General features: G+C 47.3%; 2 protein-coding genes across 4 annotated transcripts in view; one reads left to right on the forward strand and one right to left on the reverse strand.

Moving 5' to 3' along the window:
• Nucleotides 1-21,074, forward strand: part of LOC310666130 (intelectin-like protein) — an 814,635-nt gene that overhangs the window by 400,937 nt on the left and 392,624 nt on the right. The gene's annotated exons all lie outside the window — the stretch shown is intronic.
• VPS45 (vacuolar protein sorting 45 homolog) overlaps nt 1-21,074 on the reverse strand; it is a 62,427-nt gene that overhangs the window by 5,893 nt on the left and 35,460 nt on the right. For all 3 annotated transcript variants that reach the window (XM_083416577.1, XM_083416578.1, XM_083416576.1), the window contains 4 exons: nt 17,591-17,749; nt 16,314-16,421; nt 16,088-16,209; nt 4,863-4,994 (listed from right to left, as the gene is read on the reverse strand). In XM_083416577.1, coding sequence (XP_083272703.1) covers nt 4,863-4,994; nt 16,088-16,209; nt 16,314-16,421; nt 17,591-17,749 — 521 coding nt within the window. The remainder of the gene's footprint in view (nt 1-4,862; nt 4,995-16,087; nt 16,210-16,313; nt 16,422-17,590; nt 17,750-21,074) is intronic.

The raw sequence follows: 21,074 nt of genomic DNA on the forward strand, positions 1-21,074 counted from the left end.
GACTCCACCACACTCCTTGGCAGCAAATTCCACTGTCAAACAGCTCTTACTGTCAGGAAGTTCTTCCTAATGTTTAGGTGGAATCTTCTTTCTTGTAGTTTGGATCCATTGCTCCGTGTCCGCTTCTCTGGAGCAGCAGAAAACAACCTTTCTCCCTCCTCTATGTGACATCCTTTTATATATTTGAACATGGCTAACATATCACCCCTTAACCTCCTCTCAGTTAGACTGCTCTGGCCCTGGAGGTTCCATCGGAGCAGAAGAAGATCCCTGCTGAATCAGACCTGAAAGCGGGACCATCTTGTCTCTTGTAGGTCGCAAAACTATGCATACACAAACAGAAACACACACACACACATATATAAAGACACACAGAGAGAGCAGCAACAGAAGCTGCTAACATATGTGCCTCCACGGATGCTTACTGAAACAGTGTGGTTACACGGAGTTATTCTCTGCCAAAATGACTCATCCCTTGCAAGTGCTACTGGGCTGATGGATCCGACCCCCTAACCAGCATATCGGTTAGGGATTGAACGGCAGAGGCGACGCTGCAAGATGCAATGGAAGGAGGAGGAGGAGAAGGAGGGGGACAAAGGCCTTGCAGAAAATGTCTATTTGCACACCCAACCCTGTAATGGATCCTAAAAAGTACAGACTCACCTGTTGAGGCTTGCAGGGTAGGGGAGAATTAAAGATCACCCGGTCTGCAAGTTATCTTGTGTTGTTGCAGAAGCCAGGGACTCTGCCCGGTTATTTATTCTATCATCATCATCATCATCATCAAACCTTTTATTGTCACCACATACAAGCAACGGGTTACTTCTGGGTTTCGGCGGTCGCACATGCGCAGAAGCACTAAATCGTAACCTGTGCATGTGCAGACGCGGGTTGTGAATGCTGCGGGTTGCGAACGTGCATCCCACAAGTATGTGTCCACTGTATGTTTGTTTGCTAGACTCTATGCTGCTTAAGAGATTCGTTTGCAATATTCAGCAGGGGACGGGGACACACACACACACACACACACACACAAACAAGCATTTAAATAAATACATTGCTATATGAAGCACAAAGCATTTTGTCCACCATTGCTGGACCCATCAGTCGGTGTTTTTAGTCAATTGGTATTTAAAAGGCACTCCGGAGAAGGGGGGATGATTGCTAGCTGGGAAAGGAAGCGGGTTTTATCCCTCTAACTGGGTAAGTGGGTCAACCCCCAGATTAGTTGCTGCAGACTCTGGCTCACCCTAAAAACCGCCCTCCCTCTACGGCTGAAGCCTCCTCTACACGGGAAAACAGAGTAAGCAAACAGGACCTCCCTTGGAGATTTGCCTGGCCTCCTCTCCAGCCTCGAAGCTATAAAAGGATTAATGGAATTGTAGAAGTGGAACGGGAACCCCAAAGGTCATCCAGTCCAACCCACTGCAATGCAAGAATCGCAGCCAAATAATCCCTGACAGGTGGCTGCCCAAGCTCTGTTTAAAAATCTCCCATGAAGGAGGGAGATGTCTGCCATTGGGGATTGAACCCGGGACCTTCTGCATGCCAAGCAGGTGTTCTGCCACTGAGCTACAGCTCTGCCCTTTTTTTAAAAAAGAGGAAGCTGCTAGTCCTCATTGTTTTGATTTAGACAGCAACGTTTGATCGTGCTTTCAAGCAGAGGGCGCCTTCAGCGAGAAGGCTGTCCTCTGTAAAACTGGATTTATATCCTGAAAGGTGGGGTATAATGGTAATAAAATAAAACAGCACAAGCCCCCCTCGCAAGATCAGGCGAAAAGGAGGCAGACAGCTGTGGCTTCCCCAGAAAACTGTGGGGAGGAGAGGAGAATCTTCCAAGAAGAGAGTCATATTCGCGCAGTAAATAGAATTAGATATGACCGGTGGGGGGGAGAGAGAGAGAAAGCGAAGGACTGTAATTATATCTTAAACGCTCACAGAATCTCCCATTAATACCCTGCCTGTCATTACTGCTCATTATGCTGCAGAAAAGAACCAGATGGGGTCCCTTTAGAAATGGGTTCATTTTCTCCCCAAACGAACCTAATCCTCGATGTGAGTCCATCATTAAGCGGGCAGATGGGGGTGGGGGTGGCCCTTCTCTCCCATCCCCTCTGCAAGTTATGTGGGGAGCAGGGGCGGCGGCGGCTGGCAAGTCAGTGGGACTGATGAGGCAGAAGGGAGGGAGCCCCACAGGAGGTGGAGCTAGAGGCAACGAGAGGAGGAGCCAGAGGCAACGAGAGGAGGAGCCAAAGGCAACGAGAGGAGGAGCCAAAGGCAACGAGAGGAGGAGCCACAGGCAATGAAAGGCGGAGCTACAGGCAATGAGAGGCGGAGCCACAGGCAATGTGAGGCGGAGCCACAGGCAATGAGAGGCGGAGCCAGAGGCAACGAGAGGCGGAGCCAGAGGCAACGAGGGGGGGAGCCAGAGGCAATGAGAGGCGGAATCTATAGGCAACGAGGGGCGGAGCCAGAGCCAACGAGAGGAGGAGCCAGAGACAATGAGAGGCGGAGCCAGAGCCAACAAGAGGAGCAGTGTCAACGAGAGGTGGAGCCAACTCATTCTAGATTTGCCCCCGTTTTCCTCCTCCTCCTCCTCCTCTTTGCTGAGTTCTACAGGTGCAAGGCTCTGTACAGAACTAAGTACATTTAGATACCCTGGAATCTGTATGTTATTAAAAAAAAACCAGCGACTCGTTTTCTTAATAAAATTTCCCTTGCAGCCGTTGATCATCTCTATTGCTCACTCTCATGGGGAGCGTAGTTTATGGTTGGGGATCTTAGTCTTATTTATCCATTGCTTTGCATAAAATATTTGCAAATCGCTTGGGCATGCTCAAAGTCCATTATAGTGAAATATCTGTGGGATTTAATAGACGGGCCCTTCTCCTGACATTTTAACCCCCTCCCCCAATTTTCTCCTCACAGTCATTTTCCTGCAGTACTTCAGTACACAAATAAGAAAACCTCCCTGGTTTTTCCTTTAGCTGAAATGGGATAGTCTTGACTCTGTTGCTAGTCCTACTCAAGAGTAGTCCCACTGACATTAATGGACATGACTTGGGCCACTTGCACCAGCAGGTCTCCTCTGAGCATAACTGTGGAGGCAGAGTACAGTTATTGTGGCTAGTAGCCTTCTCCTCCTCCATGAATTTGCCCAATCCTTTTTTAAAAAGCCATTCAAGTTTATGCCTCCTGTGGCAAGGAGTTCCACAGTTTAACTCTCTTTCAGGAAGGAGGACTTCCTTTTATGTATCCTGAATCTCCCAACATTCAGCTTCACTGCGTCCCCGCAAGTTCTGGTTTTAGCAAAAAGGAAACAAAAAGCCCTTTCTCCCTTCGCTTTCTCTATGCCCTGCATCATTTTATAAATGGCTTATATCTGGTCAAATCTTCCTCGCCTTTTCTCCAAACTGTAAAGCCCCAAACGCTGGCTCCCTCTCCTCGATTGTTCGGGTTCCCTTTCTCAGAACTTTCCCCAGCTTTTCAATCTCCCTTTTCAGGTAGGGCGACCAGAACACGGCACACAGTATTCCACGCGCGGCCGAAACCATCGGTTTGTATAACAGCATTATGGGTACTCGGCTCGATGGGTCTTGGGACAATTTGGAAACACAGGAAGCTGCCTCCCATGGGGTCAAACCACCGGTCCCATCTTGCCTGGACCTTTCCAAACTGGGAGGTGGGGCGCAGGGTCCGGAAGTTGTCAGTCTCTCGATTCCCATCCTCCTTCATGTCTGCTGGCTGCTGAGAGCAGAAGTCTGATCATTTCTGGAGCGGGGGCTCTAGACTGCACCCCCAACCACTACTCCCGGGCTAAACAAGTCAACTCAATAATTTGTGGAGTTGGGGGGGGGGGGAGAGAGATAAATAAAAGATCTGGAGATGGTGGGTGGAGGGGCACCCCAGCTAATTTCATCAGGATTTTCAGAGCAAAATGTGGGTTAATACAGACTTGCCTTTGTAACCCACTTTCAGGGAGATATTTAAGTCTGGGGTCCGGTCAGAGGGCTGTCTCTGCAACGGGCGTCTCGCTCGAGAGGAAGACTCTTGCTGCCTCTCCTGCCCCCACCCCAGTAGGCAGCAAAGCTTCTTCTTTGTGGCTTAGGGCCCTTGTACCTACGGGACCGCCTCTCCTGGTCTGCCCCGCAGAGGACCTTAAGGTTCATGAATAACCATAGCTTAGAGGTCCCGGGCCCTAAGGAAGTCAGACTATCCTCCACCAGGGCCAGGGCCTTCTCAGTGATGGCTCCAACCTGGTGGAATGCTCTGTCCCATGAGACTAGGGCCCTTCAGGATTTAACCTCCTTCCGTCGGGCCTCTTTCCGCCTGGCCTTTAATTTGAATTCAGCCTGATCTTTTATTTCCCTTCCCTCCCCTTTTATGAAGATCACCCGCTCTGAGACCCCACAGCTAATTCTCCCCTGGCCTCGCTGCTGGCCCAAGTAGGACCAATTCAGCCAGCTAGCCCTGGGGATTCCCCTGAATTGATTTTTGAATTTTATTGTTATTCATGTTTTTATACTGTATTTTACGCTGCTTTTTATAATTAAGTGTTTTAAATTTGTTGTTAGCCACCTTGAGTTTTTGCACGGGGAAGGGCAGGGTATAAATAAAATATTATTATTATTATTTATTATTATTATTATTATTATTATTTATTTCGAGAGCAAGAAACAAAGTTGGCCTTCTCAGTGCCGCGATGGTGTGTAAGGCTGTTAGCTGAAGAAAATGGGCAGGACTAAGCGAGGCCCATTCATTTCCATAGGTCTACTCCGAGCAAGACCCAGTTGAATGCCATGTGCCCGTCACCCGCCAGGAACTGCTGCCCACCCGGGGGGGGGGCTCGGGGTACTGCTCACCTCTTTGTGTTGTGGATGGTGGTCCCGCCCAGCACAATCCGGACCCCGGGGGTGGTGCGGTTCAAGTTGTAAACGGTCAGCGCCTCCTCGTACGTGGCTCCTCCAATCATGAACACAATGATGTCTTGAGGCCTGTGACAGAGAGAGGAAGAGAGAGAGAGTCGTTTCTGGAGGCAATTCAGAGCGCTAATTTTAACGTTTTAAGGACCGGAAAATCCGGAAGGAAGAGTTCAGTTGGAGTCCAGCAACGTCTAGATCAGGGTTTCGCAAAACTTGGGTCTCCAGCTGCATTTGGACTACAAATCCCATCATCCACTATTCCTGCTTGCTATGGATGATGGGAGTTGTAGTCTTGGGGAAACCCTGGCCCAAAGGGTACCAGGTGGAGGAAGCCTGCCTGAAATGGCTTTTGGGGCCCAGAATACCTTTTGGGGCCAGACTAGCCTGCCCAACTCCCATTAAGCGGGGAGACCATCATCTGACCCGCAATGATAAACCATGGTTTGCTCAAGAAACAGCAAGCTAACAGAGAGCAATTCCACAGATGATCAAACATACCATGGTTTGTTTTTCTGAAGACAAAACCCTTGGAAAGCTTGGCAGGTGTCAGAAACAGGGTGGTCAAACAAACCACAGTGAAGAGTGTCAGGGTTATACGAAACACCAAGCCGTACAAACAAACCTTTGGCTGATTAATATTATAATTGTGTTTGGGGGGTATTGTTTGGTTGTTTTTGTTTTAACTATTTATTTGTGCTTTTGCCTGGGATTCTTACCTTGTGAACTGCCCTGAGATCGTATACTGAAGGGCCGTATCTCATGAATCAATAAAGCAAACCAAGGTTTTGTAGGCAAACCAACAGCAAACCATGGTTTCAGGTGGCGGCTTGCTGCCAGTTAAACAAACCACTGTTAAGCCACTGGGTAGGATTTGGCCAATCAAGCCAACCACGGTTTGACAAATCATCGCTTGATAAACCAAGGCTTAGTTGTTATACAGGCAAACGAATATGCATCCCAGCTTCTGGAGAAAGTGAAGATTATTTGGGGGAAAGAAACTAGTGTTGCTTTTGAGTTTACATCCGTTCGTTTCAACTTAGTTTGGCAATTTGGGTATATTTTGCAGGTGACGCATTGGATACGTTAGTTGAGATTCCTGCATAGCAGCGGGGTGGACTGGATGACCCCCAGGGTCCCTGACAACTCTACAACAGTATGATCAAAACAGGATGTGAAAGGAGCAGGGGGTGAGAGCATTTGCGTAGGTAAGAGGAAGCAGAAAGGCTTCCAGGAAACGGGGAGAGCTGTGAAGTGGAGATATTTGGAAACAGCAAAGTGATTGGCAAGTGGTCAGAAGTTCACACAGACAAATAATAATAATAATAATAATAATAATATTTTTTTATTTATACCCCGCCCTTCCCGGTTCAGAAAACCAGGCTCAGGACGGCTAACAACAAAACACTTAATTGATGCAACAAAAAACAGCATAAAATACAGTATAAAACGTGAATAACAATAAATTCAGAATTCAAAAATCAATTTGGGGGGGAAATCCATCCAATAAAGATTAGATGATCACCAGGGCCAGCTGGCTAAATTAGTCCTATTTGGGCCAGCGAGGAGACCAGGGGAGAATTAGCTGTGGGATCCCTCCCACCCAAAACAGGAACACAAAAAGCTGCCAGAACAACAACAACGATAACAACAACAACAACCTGCCCATCTGGCTGGGTTTCCCCAGCCCTCTTATATGGGACCATTGGGTCCATCTATCTCAATATTGACTACACTTCAGGTAGGGGGGCTCGCCTAGCCTGACCTGGAGATGCATCGCAGCGGGTTGGGCTAGATGACCCCCCGGGGTCCCTTTCAACTCCAGGATCCTATGCCCCTGGGGACTGAATTTGGGGTCTCCAGGTGTGCCAAGCAGGTGCTTTGCCACTGAGTTGCAGCCCGAACTGGCTAAAAATGCAGAGTGTGTGTGTGTCTGTTCTGCGCTCCCCGCCTTGCCCTTTTGCCTCCCCCAGTTTCCCAGCATCGCAGCTACCGTATTTTTCGCTCCATAAGATGCACTTTTTTCCTCCTAAAAAGTAGGGGGAAATGTCTGTGCGTCTTAGGGAGTGAATGCCCATGGACGGCAGCGGGATCCCATTGCAGTCGCGAGCGGAGGATCCATGGTTCCCCTTCCCTCCTCCGTGGCTCGATTTAAAGCAGCAAAGCGGGAGATGAGCCGCTTACACAAGAGGAGGCTGCCGGGGTTCCTGTGTCGGGTCGGTCCAGGGGCCTGCTGCCTCCCCGCTCATCGCTCCTTGAGCGCGCACACTAAAAAAACATACAACTCCTGTCCCTCACTCTCATTCTGATATACCGGTAGTTTATTAAATAGTTTAGTACAACATTTGATTCAGAATATTTCCCCCCTGTTTTCCTCCTCTAAAAACTAGGTGCGTCTTATGGTCAGATGTGCCTTATGGAGCAAAAAAATACGGTATGTCTCCACCTTTTAATCTGAGCAAGGCTAGCGCTGGAGGCAACCCACGGCGTGATGGAAGAGTCTGACATCATCCCCCTGCAAATAGGGGCTTCCTTGTCCCAGAAAGGGAAGGTAAAGGTAAAGGGACCCCTGACCATTAGGTCCAGTCGTGACCAACTCTGGGGTTGCGGTGCTCATCTCGCTTTATTGGCCGAGGGAGCCGGCGTACAGCTTCCGGGTCATGTGGCCAGCATGACTGAGCCGCTTCTGGCGAACCAGAGCAGCACACGGAAACGCCGTTTACCTTCCCGCCGGAGCGGTACCTACTTATCTACTTGCACTGGTGTGCTTTCGAACTGCTAGGTTGGCAGGAGCAGGGACTGAGCAACGGGAGCTCACTCCATCGCGGGGATTCGAACTGCCGACCTTCTGATCGGCAAGCCCTAGGCTCTGTGGTTTAACCCACAGCGCCAACCGTGTCCCTTAGAAAGAGAAGGTGTCAGATACTTTCTCCCCTCCCTCCGCTCCCCTGGAAACACAGATGAGAGTGCTCCCGCTCTGGGCCTGCTCAGATCCCCAAGAACTGGGGCAACCGGATCCAGTGACAGAGACGGACAGATGCTTGGTTTTTTTTGTTTAATAATTAAAAGGAAAAACCCGTCCCCCAAGCTGTCTCTTGTAACTGATGAAGTCCACCAGCTTTTAAAGGATGAGGGAGCTTGATCAGATGGTCAGATCTGGCACCCCTCCACCGCAATATGGGTCCGCACCCCGTAAACACACACACACACACACACACGAGCAGGGTTTTGTTACAGCTCGTATCACAAGAATGCTTACTCACTGGGGACCAGGAGGATGCAGGGAGCATGAAATCCAAACATGACCCCCCCAAAAAAAACGCCCCCACCTCTTTCGTGCTCCCGTTCCACACAGGTTAGCAACTTCAGCCCATTCAAATATTCAGGCCCAGAGCCCTGAATTGCGAGCGACGTTTGCAAAGATCACTTGATATAGGGAGAGATGCAAATTCCGAATTTGAACGTCGCGAGATGAGAGCCCACATCTGAACCACACATCTCCCGGGTCAGTTCTCCAGATGCCCATTTGGGTTTGGAGCTTTCTCGTCCCTTGCGAATTTACCCTAGCTGCTTTTAAAGCGGTTCAAGCGGGTGGCCATCGCCGCCTCTTGTGGCAGTGAGTTCCGCAGTTTAAGGGCGGGATGCAAACTGAGCAAGCAACAACAACAACAATGCGCACAGTTCGCAGAATGCGGGTTCCGTTTCACGGCAGGCTTTGAAAATCGCTTTTTAAAAGCAGAGGGTCCCCAGCGCACAGAGCTATCGAACACTGGTTCCTGGGCAGTTGCCAGAGACTTGCTGTAAAAACCAGTCACTGAGACCAACCCAGGATCAGATGGTTCCTCTTTCCCTTCCCGCCCACGGAAGATTAAGAAGTCCCGCAATGAACGGACAGGCTGTTCTGGCCCAAGGTCAGCACTGGAAACAATACAAAAAGGCGGCTGTGAATCTCCTAAGGCGCTACTTTAAGAATAAAATGCAATGTAACTAGGACATTCTCAGTTTCTCACGGCAGAAGAGATGCTTACATGGGTGTCGAAAAGCACCAGAATATTAGCTTTGTTTTGCCATCCTAGGCTTCAGCAGTAGAAGAAGCTCATATGTGGATTTTACAGGATGGTGGGTCTTATAGTTGCAAGATCCACTATCCTGTAATATTACATGTGAGTCTGTTCTACTGATGAAGCCTAGGGTGGCTAAACAAGGCTAATATTCCGGAAATCCTTGTCTTAGACTCTGTAGAACTGTAACAACCCTTCATGTGGATTATTGGACTCTATGAACAGACAGGTGGAATAGATATTTATACATGTATGGACCTTATGAGGGACGCGGGTGGCGCTGTGGGTTAAACCACAGAGCCTAGGACTTGCCGATCAGAAGGTCGGCGGTTCGAATCCCCGTGACAGGGTGAGCTCCTGTTGCTCAGTCCCTGCTCCTGCCAACCTAGCAGTTCGAAAGCACGTCAAAGTAGATAAATAGGTACCGCTTTATAGCGGGAAGGTAAACAGCGTTTCCGTGTGCTGCGCTGGTGCTGGCTCGCCAGAGCAGCTTCGTCACGCTGGCCACGTGACCCGGAAGTGTCTCCGGACAGCGCTGGCCCCCGGCCTCTTAAGCGAGATGGGCGTACAACCCTAGAGTAGGACACGACTGGCCCGTACGGGCAGGGGTCCCTTTACCTTTACCTTTATGGACCTTATGAATGAACTGACTAGAAAATGAACCGATCCACTGGGTCTTCTGCTTTTTTCGTTGAACTTTATGAGACTTCCATTGAAATCTACAATTTGACACAATGAATATTATGCAGTGGTACCTCAGGTTAAGTACTTAATTCGTACGGGAGGTCCGTTCTTAACCTGAAACTGTTCTTAACCTGAAGCACCACTTTAGCTAATGGGGTCTCCTGCTGCTGTCGCGCCAACAGAAGCCCAATTTCTGTTCTCATCCTGAAGCAAAGTTCTTAACCTGAAGCACTATTTCTGGGTTAGCGGAGTCTGTAACCTGAAGCATATGTAACCTGAAGCGTATGTAACCTGAGGTACCACAGCACCTCATTTATTCAAAAGTACAGCTGGTTAGTTGTTTATAAACTTTGCAAAAGCAATAAAATTTTTGATTAAAAAAAAAGAAATTGCGAGGAGGAGCCAATTTCTGAAGTGAAATTTGTACTCCAATTCCATTAATTAGCCAATAATAATAATATTTTCTTATCGTCATATCAAAATAAATTGTTGCTGCTGTTGATTTATTATCAAAAGGACAGCTGGTTACGTCTTGTGTGTTTATATAGAAAGTAAACACAGACATGTGAAGTAACAATCACACAACCAGAAACGGAGGAGTGGAATGCTAACAGGTGGGGCTGAACCAGAGATCTTAACCTTTGTGTGTTCCTACACACACACCTCTCTGTCCCGAGAGCTCGCAGTTGGTAGAGCGTGAGACTCTTCATCTCGCTGTGGGTTCGAGTCCAACGTTGGGCAAAAGATTCCTGCATTGCAGAAAACAGAAGAAGTACCAACAGTGGAAGATTGGCAGATGAAGATGATGGATTTTTCGGAGCTGGCTGACCTGACTGGAAGAGTCTGCGACCAGAAGGAGGAGGAGCACCGGGAAGAATGGGTAAAATTTAAAGACTATTTAGCTAAATATGTTAAGATAACTTAATTGGAAAAGCTTGCAAATATTGCATAGGCTTAGGATTTAAATGTGTAAGGTGTCAGGGAACTGCCATCAGTGCCGGAGGGAGAGAGCAAAATCCAGAGGGATTCCAGAGAGCGTCCCGGGATTGGGAGAGGCAGCCCATCTTCTGGGGAAGAGAATCAGCGTAGCACCAGTGGAGAAGGGGGGGCAGATGGGGGAAGCGGCGAGGCGGTCCCATGACTCCTTGCCAGGGACCAGCGAGGAGAGGTCCTCCGCTGCCTACGCCCTCCTTGCGCAGAAGGCTTTCGCGCAGAGAGAGTAGGAGGAGACTAGGCGTCAAAGAGCTTCTTCGCTGGAAGAAGTTTAAGAAACGCCCACTGACGGATTCTGCCAGCGATTGAGACGGCCACGGGTGAGTGGCTGTCCGGACAGAAAAGGTTCACTCAGGCAACCCAGCCAGGTGTTTGCACCGGATACAATGGATACAAACTACAAGAAAGAAGATTCCACCTAAACATTAGGAAGAACTTCCTGACAGTAAGAGCTGTCCGACAGTGGAATTTGCTGCCAAGGAGTGTGGTGGAGTCTCCTTCTTTGGAGGTCTTTAAGCAGAGGCTTGACAACCATATGTCAGGAGTGCTCTGATGGTGTTTCCTGCTTGGCAGGGGGTTGGACTCGATGACCCTTGTGGTCTCTTCCAACTCTATGATTCTATGATTCCATGATTCTATGGCTTACGCACGAGCAACCCCTAGAACCATTACATAAGGATAGGAAATAAGATGTCTGAAGCTGGATTAGAAAGATTGAAAGATGCTAAGTGACAAAGTTAAATTTTTGAGAAGATTGATTTTGGAAAACTGTTATGATTTACAATGAAATTCAACCGGGGGATTTGAGGAAGTCACTTAATAATGTTATTAAGATTGGTTTAATTACAATTAGTATGTATGTATGTATGTTTGTTTGTCTTAAAATTTTTCTGGAAAATGAATACAAATTTTTTTGGGGAAAAAAGATTCCAGCATTGCGAAGAGGTTGGGCCAGATGGCTTTCGTGTTCCCTTCCGCCTCGTTTGATTCTACAATCCGGGCAGACGAGAAGCCTTGTGAAAGCTGAAGGACTATGGGAGGGTGCCTGCAAAACATGTGGCTGGGGGAAAATCTGGATTTGACCTTAAATTGGGATTCCTTATCCATAGTTTGAAAAGAACACAGCTCCCCCCGCCCTCAAAATGAGGTTCAGGAAAAGGGGAGAAGGGTCTGTGCTTCTGTAGTACAGAACTCCGATGCATCCGATGAGCGTTTTAATAAAAATAAAAAATTCCCCGGGGGAAGGTGGAGCATTTTGTCACGAATGGTGTCCACGCTTCGCAGCCCCGCTGACAGCTTCATGGCCCATTTGTCACTCCAGTTACCAACAAGGAAAAGGAGTTATGAGCTCACAAGAGGCAAACTACGGATCGTTTTTGGGCCTGCCAGGAAACATTCTCGAATTATTTTTGGGTGGGGAAGGGGAGGCGGGTGGTCACACACAGCGCCCCTCCGGAAAAATATTAATGGCGGGTTTCAGCTCCTTCCGAGCCAGACAGAAAGGTCCCTTTCTGCAAGTTTGTCTGACAGATAAGAAAAGGACAGCGTCGTAAATTTTGAGACAGGCCGGCTTTTTCCCGGAGCGAGACACACGGCTAATCCGCGGGGATCCTTTCCTTTATCAGACCTGTCTGGAATCCAAATTGATTCATTTCCCCACCCCCCCATCCATGCCTTCAAACCTCAGTTTCAGTAACTTTCCACCCTCCCAGCAACTCTCGGCACCCTTAATTTTAGTACGTATTTAATGTGTTATTATATTGTTCATTTTATGTTGTGAACTACCCTGAGATTTACGGGCGAAGGGTGGTCCAGAGATGGAAAGAAGATAAAGTCCCGACCAGAGACAAATGACTGGTGAAGATGATGGACTACGCCATGGGTAGGCAAACTAAGGCCCAGGGGCTGGATCCGGCCCAATCGCCTTCTAAATCCGGCCTGCGGACAGTCCGGGAATCAGCGTGTTTTTAAATGAGTAGAATGTGTCCTTTTAATTAAAATGCACCTCTGGGTTATTTGTGGGGCATAGGAATTCGTTCATTCCCCCCAAAAAAATATAGTCCGGCCCCCCACAAGGTCTGAGGGACAGTGGACCGGCCCCCTGCTGAAAAGGTTTGCTGACCCCTGGATTACGCCGTAATGGCAAAAATGATCGGGAAAATCAGAAACCAGGAAGTGATGAAGTTTAAAAAGGAATGAGAAAGAATTATAATGTCTCTAAGAGAACACTGTAAACAACTAAAAACTTTGGCAGGATTCGAATAAGGTTTGTAATGTATTAAAATGAAGGAAAAATGGGATTATATAAGAAAAACAGAGAAAATAAGTGAAGGAGTGGGAAAAGTTTGAAAATGGTAACCATGGAAGGGTGGAGGGGAGTCAAAAGGATTCAAGGAATCCTATATGATGCAGATGTTTAAATTTGACAAGTAAAGCACAATAAAATATGGCTTTTAAAAAGAGATTCTTCAACAACAACAAAAGTTTGACAGACAGCAGTTCCCTGTCTGTTACTTTGGGGGAAACCGTGGGTTGCGATACCCCATCAAATGTCTGGGGCAGACAGGACACTTCACAATATTGGTGTTTTGCTGGCAATTCTATTGTTCTTGTAGCAGAACGTGAGGGGCTGGCTGTTTGTCATGGATGCTTTATTTGAGATTCCTCCACAGCAGGGGGGTGAACTAAATGACGCTCAGGATCCCTTCCAACTATACAATTCTATAAAACTGGTGAATTTCTTTCCTGTCCAACTAAATATCCGGCTTTATTTTCCCTTTTTAAAATCCCAATACAGTGGTACCCTGGTAGTTGAACACTTTGGTTGACGAACAAACCGACTCCCGAATGTCGCAAACACAGAAGTGAGTGTCCGGTTGGATTCCTCCATTGTGCAGCAGTAAAACTCACCTGCCCGCTGGTGCAAAAGCCCTCGCACTAGTGTATCATCACACTAGTGTATGAAACAACTGCAGCAATAATTATTTTAGCCCAAAAATGGAACCAACAAGAAGTACCGACGAAAGAAGAGGAGAAGGTGAAGATGATGGACTTTGCAGAACTGGCAAAGCTAACAGGAAAAATCTGAAACCAGAAGGATCAAGTATTCCAAAAGGACTGGAGTAAATTCATACGATATTTGAAAGATTACTGTAAGCAATTAACATCACTAGCAGGGTTGTTTGAAGACTTGTAATGAGAAGTTCTTTACCTTTCTATATTTATTTAAATTTTGAGTTATTTTGTAATGTGTGTAATTAGAACGGGAAAACGTACAAAACGCAATGATATAAAGGTTAATTCTGAAAGCCATGAGGTGGGAGGGAAGGAAGTTGACAGGCTCTAAAGAGCCAGAGACGTAAAGTGGAATGTAATGATGTGAGCGTATATTATTAAATGGAAAATAAATAAAAAATTTATATATATATATATATATATATATATATATACACACACACACACACACACACATATATATATATATATGAATGATAGCCCTTGCACTAGTGAACTGAGAATGCTGAGCCCTTCCTTCAGGAAGACCAAGTATTTTTAAAAGACTGGAATAACTTTCTAACATATTTGAGAGATCACTGTAAACAGTTGAAATCACTGGCAGGAATACAATGACACTTGTAACATGGCTTGTGGATGCTATGATTACAGGAAAAAATGCAGGAATCAAATTTAGAATTGGAACCCATAGATGGAAGGAAGGAGGTCTCAAGGTTCGAAATAACCTTTTTCCTTTTTTTCAGTGTGTGAAAATGTTATGTTTATGGTGTATAACTTGTATGTAAAGCTAATAAAAATTTATATAAAAAGAGAGAGAGAACCCAATGGGTTTACTCTTGTCTAAAGAAACAAAATGATGAACAACTGGGATGGGCAAAGAGCCCAAAGTTGGTGATCTCTCAGCTGTGCCGACCGACTCGACGCCTTGGGTTCAATGATGGAAGGAAGGCAGGAGATAAAGGGGAGAATGTGGAAATAAAAGAAATAAGATTGCACTGTGACAACTTGCCAGGGAAGGTGGTGCCTTATGGGTGAAGCATAATGAAAAAAGACAGGCAGACCCTCTGCTTTGAAAAACTGATGGGGAGGTTAGTTTTACGAGGCTCATGCAAATAAACAAATGCAAATCCTAGCAGCCTTCCGCCCCCATTCCGTTTGAACTCTGACGGGGATCGCAGTTGGTGGTGATACGAAAAACAAAACAAAAAAGCCACAGTGCAGGTCGCAAACGAGCAAATCCAGTGCCAAGTCGGTTTGTAAGCCAGCTGCTCAGGGGAGAAGGGAATTTAAGGCAGCAATTCAATCGGAGAGACGGAAAGCTTTCGGCCGTAGGGAGGCGTTCGCCACAAAATATATACTGTCGAGGGGCTTATTTGAGCCCTTGTCTTGTGATGGTTACGGAACGCTTTAGGGAGCGGCAGGGCTCAGGGGCAGGGCTCCAGCCCCGCAGGCAGCATCTCTAGGTGTGGGAGAGATGCCTGAGTCACAAAGGGATGCTGCCAGTCAGTGCTGACTATACTAAGTTAGAGGGAACCGTGGCCTGATTCAGTATAAGCCAGCTTCCTCGGCCCCTATCTGAACCAGGCCTTTGTTAAGAACTGTGAAGATGATGATGATAATAATAATAATAATAATAATAATAATAATAATAATAATAATTTATTATTTATACCCCACCCATCTGGTAGGGTTTACCCAGCCACACTGGGTAGCTTCCAACAAAATATTAAAATACAATTAGGTAAAGGGTAAAGGGACCCCTGACTATTAGGTCCAGTTGCGGACGACTATGGGGTTGCGGCGCTCATCTCGCTTTACTGGCAGAGGGAGCCGGCGGACAGCTTCCGGGTCATGTGGCTAGCATGACTAAGCCGCTTCTGGCAAACCAGAGCAGCGCACGGAAACGCCATTTACCTTCCCACCGGAGTGGTACCTATTTATCTACTTGCACTTTGACGTGCTTTCGAACTGCTAGATGGGCAGGAGCAGGGACCGAGCAACGGGAGCTCACCCCGTCGCGGGGATTCGATCCACCGACCTTCTGATCGGCAAGTCCTAGGCTCTGTGGTTTAACCCACAGCGCCACCCGCGTCCCTTAAAATACAATAGTCCGTCATTAAAAGCTTCCCTAAACAGGGCTGCCTTCAGATGTCTTCTAAAAGTCAGAGCGTTGTTTATTTCCTTGACATCTGGTGGGAGGGTGTTTCCGAGAAGGCCCTCTGCCTGGTTCCCTGTAACTTGGCTTCTCACAGCGAGGGACCCGCCAGAAGGCCCTCAACACTGGACCTCAGGACTGCAATCTTACTTTATTTTTTAGCAGCTCAGTGGCCTATAGATCACCTGGCTTCTGCATGGTCCCAGATCCAGGCCCTGAAGGCATTCCCAGCTAGGAGAGGCTACACTTGCCAGCCTTACCTGTCGCGGAGGGTGCTGGGGCCAAGGTAGGGGTACTGGTTGTCTTTTAGTTTCCCCTTGATCAGCTGGTCGAGAGTCTCGTGCAGCAACGGCTGGTGTTGGGTGTAGACGTTTTCGACGCCCTATTTGAAGAAGGAAACACAAGAGGGAAAAGCGAATGCTCTCTCCGGGCTCAGCGAGGCTGCCAAAATAAAAACCATGGTTTATCCGGAAGAACGGCCCCCACCTTTAGTCCTTTGAGGAACTGCTTGGTGATGGCGACAGCATCTTTGGAGTTGAAGAGGTCGCTCCCACGAACACGCTTGCCTCCATATTCTACGACGGCCGACACCAGCTGAGCCGGGAGAGAAATAATATTATCAGTGGAACGCCCTCCCATCAGATGTCAAAGAGATAAGCAACTATCTGACGTTTTAGAAGACATCTAAAGGCAGCCCTGTTTAGGGAACTATTTAATGACTGATGTTTTAACGTACTTTTAACCTTTGTTGGATGCCACCCAGAGTGGCTGGGGAAACCCAGCCAGATGGGCGGGGTATAAATAATAAATTATTATTATTATTACGTATTATTATCAGTGGGTTTTTTTCCTGGGGGTACACAGGGGGACGCACACCCCTAAACATTTTGTAAATCTAACGGGAGAAGAAACTAAAAAAAATTAGAAATTAGTTTCTTCTCTAGCAAGGTGAATCATCACAGTTCAGTCGCTACTCCTGTTGGCGGCCTCAATTCCTGTCACGGTGTTTCCTGAGTCTCAGACAGAAGCGAGCGTTTAATGTGTGAAGTAGGAGTTGGAATCTAGCATGGCGATTGGTCAGTTTTGTTCTATTTACTAGATTTATTTTCCCCAATTTGAACTATAAAATTGTGATTTTCTGGAGTCAAAATAAGAGCACCCCTAAACATTTTTTTTAGAAAACGCCCAAATTATTATTATTAATCTTCTTTCCCCTCCCCTCCCACCTTTATGGAGTTTAAATGATAACAAAAGATTTGCATGTATGATCCTTCAAAAAACCACAAAAATAAGTCCATTTGTTCCTATACAGTTCATTTCATCACACATTCTTGTTTTACTACCTATGACTTCCCGTCACCCCCAGTGTATTCCTCACTGCTATTTTGCCAGTAGTACAAATAATAGCTTTGTTATGTTTTGGTTACCCTAAAGTTTCTTAGAACTTTTATATCCTTTTACTTTGTTTTCTGTTGTTATCATACACAGAAATCATTCATTTATTATTATTAATCAAGTTTGTACACCACCCTTCATTGGAGGGATTCCAGGGCGGTCGACAACAGGAAATACAAAATGAGAATAAAAAACAATAAAACCGAAGTATGTACAAAACAATAAAAACAAATTAAGAAACAATGACACAAAAACAAAGCAATAACCCACATTAGAAGCGGCATCGTAGCAATGTATGGACCCACCCCACAGCCTCTGCTCCTAAGGGCAGGTCCCCCCCCCCCGGAGGGCTCAGCACCCCTACCCACCTTCCGGTGCTTCTCGGAGACCCCTCGGTTCCTCAGCTCTGTCATGAGTCCCGGGAGGCTGTTGCTGCTGTGTCTCTCGTAGTGAAGGGCATACAGCATCACCAAGCGGGTGGCATCCAGCTCACTCACTTTGGGGTTCTGCAAGAGCCGGCGGATGTTCTGCAGTAGGAGAGACGAGGTGCTTTTTGTGGGGGGACGACGACGGGGCATCCTGTCTACCAGATCCATCTGGTATGCAGGCTGAGACCCTACCTGCCCGCAGACTGTCTCGCCAGAGTGGTGCATGCTCTGGTTATCTCTCGCTTGGACTACAGTGGTACCTCGGGTTACAGATGCTTCAGGTTACAGATTCTGCTAACCCAGAAATAGTACCTCGGGTTAAGAACTTTGCTTCAGGATGAGAACAGAAATCACGTGGCATCAACGGGAGGCCCCATTAGCTAAAGTGGTACTTCAGGTTAAGAACAGTTTCAGGTTAATCTGGAATGGATTAAGTTCTTAACCCGAGGTACCACTGTACTGCAATGCGCTCTACGTGGGGCTACCTTTGAAGGCGACCTAGAAACTGCAACTAATCCAGAATGCGACAGCTAGACTGGTGACTGGGAGCGGCCGCCGAGACCATATAACACCAGTCTTGAAAGACCTACACTGGCTCCCAGTACGTTTCCGAGCACAATTCAAAGTGTTGGTACTGACCTTTAAATCCCTAAATGGCCTCAGCCTAGTAGACCTGAAGGAGCGTTTCCACTCCCATTGTTCTGCCCGGACACTGAGGTCCAGCTCCGATGGCCTTCTGGCGGTTCCCTCCCTGTAAGAAGCAAGGTCACAGAGAACCAGGCAGAGGGCCTTCCCGGTGGTGGCGCCTGCCCTGTGGAACGCCCTCCCACCAGATGCCAATGAAATAAACAGCTACAGTGGTACCTCGGGTTACATATGCTTCAGGTTACAGACGCTTCAGGTTACAGACTCCGCTAACCCAGAAATAGTACCTCGGGTTAAGAACTGTACCTGACTTTTAGAAACATCTGAAGGCAGCCCTGTTTAAGGAAGTAATGACTGATGTTTTAATGTATTTTTAATATTTTGTTGGAAGCCGCCCAGAGTGGCTGGGGAAACCCAGCCAGATGGGCGGGGTATAAATAATAAGTTATGATTATTTTGCTGCAGATTTGTGTCTCGAGAACACAGTGGATGAAACCCAGTGTTAGCTCTGCTCAGAGTTTAAGCATGAAAATGAATGGGCTTAGATCTAACATCAGAAAGGTGCCTTGGTTGCGAAAGGCCGACTTAAATGCTTCACATAAACCATCCTTATGGGATGGCTTCCCTCCCCTTTCAAAGCCATCAAAGGCCTTGCTTCTCAGACGTTTTCGGCCACAGAGACGGCCTGAAATCAGCAAGGTGAACCGCCGGCCACTTGGGAGAGAAATCTCTTGCAGCTGCTGCAATGGACTGTGCTGGATTCTCAACTGTAATTTCATTGCTTGTTTCATTTCCCATCTTGCATCTTTGCTTGTATCACAATCTGAATTCCACATTTTTTATTATTATATTACATTTGTATACTGCCTTCCATCTGCAGATTTTGGGGGTGGTTCACAGGTTCAGGGTACAGTGGTACCTCAGGTTAAGTACTTAATTCGTTCCGGAGGTCCGTTCTTAACCTGAAACTGTTCTTAACCTGAAGCACCACTTTAGCTAATGGGGCCTCCTGCTGCCGCCGCACCGCCGGAGCACAATTTCTGTTCTCATCCTGAAGCAAAGTTCTTAGCCCGAGGTAATATTTCTGGGTTAGCGGAGTCTGTAACCTGAAGCGTATGTAACCTGAAGCGTATGTAACCTGAGGTACCACTGTACTCTTAAGTCCAAGCCTTTTCTAGACGCTAGATGAATCGGGAGGGCTGGCTTGGGAGCCTTCTTGCAGAAGCCTGCCTCTGAGTTCGTGCAGAATGCACTTTCCCCCCCACTGCCAAGGACATTCCCCCGTCTTATCTACGGAGGCATTTCTGAGCCCCATGGCAGCTTGAGAATTGTGGCTCAAAGTTCAGAAAGGAGAGAGTTTCCCTGTGGTCGGAAGCTGAGATCCACGCAGACGTTTCTGCCCTGACGGCATCTAACCCCACCCGTTTTGACCTCCCTGCCCATCTTAGGCCCCTGGAGGCGCCGGAAGAGCCTTCGTAAAAAGGGCTGCATTGTTAACAGCCGACAAGCCTAATTCATCCCCACTGATGTGGTGTCAGCTGGCGGGGTCAGTCTATGAATTCTACGGGTTACGGAGGAAACAGACGTCCCATCTAAGCTCCGGAGGCAGACAGAGGATTCCTTGTGAAGCTTTCCCCCCAAAATAAAATTAGAAAGTATCTCCACTGCCCCAAAGAAATTCTTTATATAAAAGCAGCATCTCTCTGAAAGATCCCAGGATTTAGAGCAGAGGGTTGGGGGCAGAATCCGGAGAAGGAGAACCTTTAAGAACGCAGAACAGAACCCCAATAATTTCTTCTTTTCGCTTTTTAGCCCTGGTCATTTCTGAGCTTTTGAAAGCTGAGAACGCGCCTGTCAACTGAAAAGCAGTTTAGATATCCCAAAAAGCACTTCCAACATTATTGGAGGCTGAAAGACTGGAAGATTAGACATAAACAGAAACACACGGGCATGTCTGGTTCACACGGAACACTAAACCGTGGTTTGTTTCATTTGGAATTGTGAACCCAGCTTAGAACTGTGGTTTGCTTTCTGCCAACATCTCATGATCCAAAGTCAGGGTTTGGTTTTGGGCCTACGGACCAAAACGAATCTGGTGCATGCTCTAGTTATCTCCGGCTTGGACTACGGCAATGAGCTCTACGTGGGGCTACATTTGAAGGTGACCCGGAAACTGCAATTAATCCAGAATGCGGCAGCTAGACTGGGGACTTGGAGCAGCCGCCGAGACCACATAACACCGGTCTTGAAAGACCTATATTGGCTCCCAGTACATTTCCGAGCACAATTCAAAGTGTTGGAGCTGATCTTTAAAGTCTTAAACGGCCTCGGCCCAGTAAACCTGAAGGAGCGTCTCCACCCCAATTGTTCTGCCCGGACACTGAGGTCCAGCTCCGAGGGCCTTCTGGCGGTTCCCTCACTGCGAGAAGCAAAGCTACAGTGAACCAGGCAGAGGGCCTTCTCGGTGGTGGCGCCCACCCTGTGGAACACCCTCCCACCAGATGTCAAAGAGATAAACAACTACCTGACATTTAGAAGACATCTGAAAGCAGCCCTGTTCAGGGAAGCTTTTAATGTGTGACATTTAATGTATTTTTAATCTTTGTTGGAAGCCGCCTAGAGTGGCTGGGGAAACCCAGCCAGATGGGTGGGGTACAAATAATAAATTATGATGATGATGATGATGATGATGATGTTAACATCCCTGAGCAGGCCTGGGAAAATATGCTTTGGGCCCTTTGACTGGATGCCTTCTAACGTTTCTACTTCCGTGGCACAG

Source organism: Podarcis tiliguerta (assembly GCF_965153285.1).
Source record: "Podarcis tiliguerta genome assembly, chromosome: 16".
NCBI classification, from domain to species: Eukaryota; Metazoa; Chordata; class Lepidosauria; order Squamata; family Lacertidae; genus Podarcis; species Podarcis tiliguerta.